At 33.4% G+C, this 6089-nt stretch overlaps 1 protein-coding gene and 1 non-coding gene across 5 annotated transcripts; both read right to left on the reverse strand.

Annotated features, from left to right (window-relative positions):
* Nucleotides 1-659: 659 nt before the first annotated feature.
* Nucleotides 660-3788, reverse strand: AT1G35780 (N-lysine methyltransferase). Of its 4 annotated transcripts, NM_103280.5 has the most exons (5): nt 3389-3788; nt 2894-2967; nt 1868-1997; nt 1500-1784; nt 660-1424 (listed from the first exon to the last, which is right to left on the reverse strand). In NM_103280.5, the coding sequence occupies exons 1-5, from the start codon at nt 3512-3514 to the stop codon at nt 1179-1181; spliced, it is 861 nt and encodes a 286-aa protein (NP_564463.1). In that variant the 5' UTR covers nt 3515-3788; the 3' UTR covers nt 660-1178. The 4 variants fall into 4 exon arrangements, with proteins under 4 accessions (NP_564463.1, NP_001320217.1, NP_001320215.1 ...); NM_001333167.1 differs by having other exon boundaries at nt 675-1424; nt 1868-2967; nt 3389-3781; NM_001333169.1 differs by lacking the exon at nt 3389-3788 and having other exon boundaries at nt 675-1424; nt 2894-3083.
* A 775-nt stretch (nt 3789-4563) lies between these two features.
* On the reverse strand, nt 4564-5443 carry AT1G09235. Its single transcript, NR_143485.1, has one exon. It is a non-coding gene; the product is annotated as an uncharacterized misc_RNA (transcript).
* Between the last annotated feature and the right edge of the window lie 646 nt (nt 5444-6089).

Here is a 6089-nt window from a genome sequence, read left to right on the forward strand (position 1 = left end):
AAAATTTTTATCTCTACTCATATTTCTCATGTGGTTATCTATCAAACGAGTAAAGTTTAAATTATCATTTTTCTTAAGCGTCATTGTAATGCTCACGTAACAACAAATCAATATCATTGATATATAGTAACACTATCAAAGATTCAAATCATATCTGCTGATAGTTTTTGTTAGGAAAAATCATGTCCACTCTCATATTTCTCATGTTGTTATCTATCAAATAAGTTAAGTTTGAATTATCATTTTTCTAAATATCATCGTAATGCTCACATATCATCAAAACAATTATATGCTGCATAAGTAACACTAACAATCTCAAAGATTCAAATTTACACAAATCTTCAACAAAACTTGCAGATATCAAATATCTCTGTTAACAAACAGTTTCAATGGTATTCTTTGATATATTTTCTCTCTAATTTAATTAAATTTTAAATTCTTGCCATTTAAATTTCTCAAAATTTAATTCATTTATTCTTAAGAAATTTGAAGAATGGTATAATATTATTTTTAGTTGAACTATTAAATATTTAAGTATTAGGTATGGATGTTGATAACAAGTTTATTAATTCAATATTTTACAATTTTGAAATATTTACACACACTTCCAAAAGTTTTGCTTTCAATACAGAATACAAGAAAGTAATTTTCATATAAGCAAAGACAGAATTATTAAAGCAACTCATTTTTCAAAATATTATATTATATACATAGATTTCTCATTTGGGACAGACCATGGCCAAAGGTTCCTTTCCAAAAAAGAAACAGACTTCCCAATCTTATGTATCTGCTCTCAGTCCTATCCACTGCACCAAACGTGTAAGACAGCTTTTGTCGAAACGGTCCACAATCTTTTTCTTAAATAACAGATTAGCCCCAAAATAATCAACAAAATCAATCAAGTACCCAACAAATACAGAGACAGACCCAAACAATGGACTCATAGTTAAAGTCTGAACTCACAAAAAACAAACAAACTCCACAAATTCCTAAGAGACCAGATTAGCTTTCCGGTTAACAAACTCAGATCAATTCATAACCATTCAATCACACAAAACCGGAAAATATAGAAATAAAAACATCCAAAAGTACATAATCTATTAATGAAGATAAATAGTTAGAACCTTCTAAGTTTTGTAGAGAATTTTAATCTTGAGCTATATAATTATTATTGGGGTTTAGACCAATGCAATGCTGCTTTCTCCGCCTGGTGGTTTACGAACACCGCCAAAGTAGTCACGAGACTGAGCCTTCGCATCAGCAAATATGTCATTGCCACTTATCTCCTTCAACTTCGCCGTGCTTAGAAGCCTCTCAGCCGTGGCGGAAGAGGGAGACGAAACATCGCTTTTGAACACGTTGTTACCCGACAAATCTGTAAACTTCCTATCCGCAATCTTCTTGGCCGTCTTTAGTTCCCCATCCTGCAAGAATTAGTGCATTGGTGTGACTGAGACATACTAATATGAGTAAGTAGAAGTTTAGAGAGGCGTTTTTACGGGTTTGGTATCGGATTCTCCCAAGTCGAAGTTGTCTTTATAAGCCAAAGCACGAACAGTAGGACGAAGTTTGATCTCAGGTGGTGGAGCAAAGATGTTATGACCACTTAGTTCCTTACACTTCGCATCTGAGAATTGCTTGTTAAGCTTAGCATCAGATTGATACTCCAATGTACCACTAAGCTCACGTTGCTTTGCAACTTCTGGCACCGTCGCTGGCTTTTTCGGTGTAACAATCTCTTCTTCTCCAAATGAAATGTGACTCATAATTGCTGCTGGTGGTTGCTGAAACAATCCAAACACATAAAAGTGATCAAAACAAACTACAAAATGTATCCAATTCTCTCAAGAAAGAGACAGACACAAACCTGGAAAGTTCTTGATTTGCCGTTTGTGGCGGAATTAGCACTTGCTAACTCAGAATCATCATTTTCTTCATACACAGAGAATATTCCACTCCCTGTGATCTCTTTCATCTTGTAATTTGAACAAGGCTTCCTACAAATTGTGTACTCAACCAAAAAAATTAACAATGAATCTATCTATAACATGTCATAGTAACGTTTTCATTGAATGTAACATGTGTACAAAGATGAGCTTAAATACACCCATATTAAACCAAGTACAATAACCAATCTAAACCAGAAATAACCAAAGATTTATTGGAGATTGAATCAATTAACCAAGGCTTCCTACGATCAAATTCATTGCCAAAAACACTAACAACAAAAAATTGGGGAAAAAACCGCCATCTAATTTATTTTTGGCCGTTTAATAAGCGTAATATTAAATTTGTAACTAAAATACCTCATTTAATTTTGGTGTTTTTTAAAACCTTCGTTTTAAGAAAATTGGTAAAATCATACATTCAAGTTAACGTCTGTTAACTTTACTAACGAAAGCACTAACTGCGGTTAAAACTTAACCCATGGTTCCAAAATATTTATATAACTTTCCTAACCAATCAAGCAACAATTATTAAAAATGGTAAAAATACTAAAATTTTGGGTTTTTGAATCAGAATTAGACCGGATCATTGGTTACCAAAAAAAGAATAAATTAGGAGGAAAAAAAAACAAAATTAGAGAAGCGTGAACGATACAAAGAAGATCAAAAACGGAAATTAAATTGAAGATATACCAAAAATGCTTCATAATTAAGGACACTAATTATGGCAATCAAACACTTTCCTACCTAAAAAAAAAACATTCTATAGGGTCAGTCCAAATAACGACAGGATCATCATCATCTGTTAACAAATTGACAGATTCTTCGTACTTACTGTTGTTTCGCATTTATTAAATTATCGTACCGTTTTGTTTTCTTCCTGATTAATACTACTATTTTCTAAATTTCGAATACAAAAAAAAAATCGTGAGATCTCTATCACTCACCTCTTGTTCAAGCTCTCAACTTCTTCATCTGTAACTTGTCCTCCAAATACGACTTTGCTTATTCCATCCGACGGCTGAGATTGTTTCCCCCAAATTTAAATCAGAAACGAATCAATTCTCGCAATTAACAAATTGAGTGAAATTAGTTTAAAGAAATCAATCTGACGGCTCAGATTGTTTCCCCTAAATTCCAAATTTACAAAAAATTAATAATCACAACGAATCAAATTATAAAATTACACAAAAAAATTAGTTTAAATATTTTATCTGACGGCTAAGATTGTTTCCCTTCAAATTCGTAGATCGCGAAATTAACAAATTGAGTGAAACTAGTAGTAATTAGTTTAAAGAAATCAATCTGACGGCTCAGATTGTTTCCCCTAAATTTCAAATTTACAAAAAACAAAGTTGGTATAAACATTTTATCCAACGGCTGAGATTGTTTCCCTAAATTCGAATTCGTAGATCGCGAAATTAACGGAATTAGTAAGTTACCTGGTGCGATCTGGCGGCGGAGCGAGAAGATACGGCGGCGGGAGACTCAAACGGTTGATTCTCCGGCCAAGTGAGTAGATCCGCCGTCGACATGTGTGGTTTCCTCACCGGTGTGTTTTTCTCCATCACGAAAAAAAAAAGAGAAAGTAATACAGAGAAATAGAGAAAAAGAGAGATTACTTCTTCTATAAAAGCTTCGAATGCAACAACAATGGCGACGTATATAGAGAGAAAAAGAGAGAGAGACGAAAAGAGTGGAGTGGTAGCTACTCTTCTTCTATTTCAAATACTGGTTTTTTTATTCTCTCTGTGTGTATATTATATTATTATAATAGACTGTGACACAGAGGATTATAGCTCTGTCTCTCTGTATTCTTACTGGTGGAATATTTGAATCAAGTACCGCCTTTGATCTTATTGGATACTTTTTGAAAATTAGAATACTTTATATTATTCTATTGGCATGTGATTAGATTGGACAGGTGGCGGTTTTAGTTGGAGGATTACTTACTGTAGCCGGTTTTAGTTAAATTTTGAAATATTTGGTTGTTTTGTACACATGGGATATTCTTTAACAAATTACCCTTAAAGATAAAGATACGTTGACGTTTTTTGTTTCTTTTATTAATTACTTGGATTGTGTAACAAACCTCAATACTACGCGTAAAGAATTTCTAAAAATGTAGATAATTATAGTTTCAATTTTGTGGGGCTTGTTATGTGTAAATTATCTTGTAATGTTCATAGGAACTTTTTAGATGAAAATTAAAAAATGTTTTTAAAATTTAATTTTTAGCGCAAAATTTAAAATATTACGTTTTTTTCTTTTCTCGAAAGTTCGTTATAGATAAATCATCTTGTAGTATATGATAAGATGTTATTAATGGGAATAGATATATAAATGTAAATTATATTTATTATTGAGTACAACAAAAACGCATATTTCGCTCAATAATATAACTTTGCATGATAAATATGTTAAGAATAGGCAGCATACTAGATATTTAACGCAGATAATGATTGGCATGCCTTGTTTGGAAGTAAAAGATTGCTTAAGTTATGTACTTTTTTTAATTTATTTAAATTCTTTTCATTTTAGTTTGTGATGTTTAGCTAGACAGGTGGGTTTATGAGTAGCTTTGACTAACTTAGCAACATAATGTTTTGGCTTTTCTTTTTCTTCACAAAGCTAGTTTTATTATTATCACAAACCATGATCAGATACATAAGTCCGAGTGAATTACGGGACGACAAAGCCGGCAAGATATAATCTTCCGGAACACAAGCTGGCGAGGAATGAAACCCCCAAACACTAAGCCCCTACATGGGGAAACGACGGAAAAAGAGAAAATAAAACATGAGTGATGATTTTACACATAAACATAGTTCTCTCTTTAACCAAATAAACCAAGATCGTAAAATTAACAGGCGTCAGAGATTTCGTCGAAGATTGAGAAACCCACTTTAAGAAAATTTGATCCTCTTGCCTCACTTGGTAATTAAAAGTCTTCAGAAGAAAAACCTTGGGATACTTTGGATGGCAGATGGTGGAAACTCAGCTAAACATTTAGAAACCGTCGAGAACGCTGTGGCCGGAGATATCGACTATGCGACTTGAACCGGCAAAAAAAAAAAAAAAAACTGGGCGGATCTCGCCCTAGATCCGTATTGTTGAAGTTGTGTGAGGAAACCCCAAATTAGGTCACCCAACCCGAATCACCACAACACCGACAGTGAATGGCATAGAGCGATCGTGATTAGGCCAAGGAGTATTTAGTCAGAGAAGAAAACCACGCCATATTGCAAAATCACCAGTCGAAACTATAGATCTAACAAGAGAAATCGAGGAGGAAACGAAATCGAAATCAACCCAGAAATCTCCTTAACCACAACTTAAAGAGACATAACTAAACATAAACCAAAAAGCCAAACCGACGTCATGACCGTCATGGCTCACAACGTGGAATTGAAGCGGTGCTTTTGTTTTCAAGAGAGAAGGAAGAGGATTTTTTTTAGAGAGAGAAGTCAATTCTGTTTTTTGTTGCATAATGTTTTAGCTTACGTTGTGTTTTCAAATATTACAACCCTTTTTCCGTCAAAATGATTCATATATTAACAATAACATGTTATTACAAATAGGAAACGAGGGCAATCAATCTACAGAAAATCATTACAACAACGTATTGCATTTATCAATTTCAAACACATACTCTAGCCAAAAAATTAAATTTGTGCTACATAAAATTGCGAAAATCATTACAACAATGTATTTGCACTTACAAATAGGAAATAAGGGCAATCAATCTACATAAAATCATTACAATAATGTATTGTATTTATCAATTTCAAACACATACTCTAGCCAAAAAATTAAATTTGTGCAACATAAAATTGCGATCGGTCCGCAATTGTGACACTTTTAGCTATGAGGAAAACTCATTGGTTTCCACATCGAGCTTCTAGTGTCACCTTTCAACAGGGATGAGGAAAACATGATGGAATATAAATGCCAGCGAAAATTTAACCCCCAAAAACTAAGTTGGCGGGATTCTAATCCCCAGAAACTAAATCTCAACATAGGGAGATAAGCAAAAGACATAAAACTAAAACGATCTAAACTTGATTGAAAGGATTTGAGGCAGAGAACCAAATTTCTTACTACCCGAGCCAACCGAGATCGCAAAACAAGCTGGAAGTCTTC

The sequence above is a fragment of the Arabidopsis thaliana genome, assembly GCF_000001735.4.
Source record: "Arabidopsis thaliana chromosome 1 sequence".
Lineage (NCBI taxonomy): Eukaryota > Viridiplantae > Streptophyta > Magnoliopsida > Brassicales > Brassicaceae > Arabidopsis > Arabidopsis thaliana.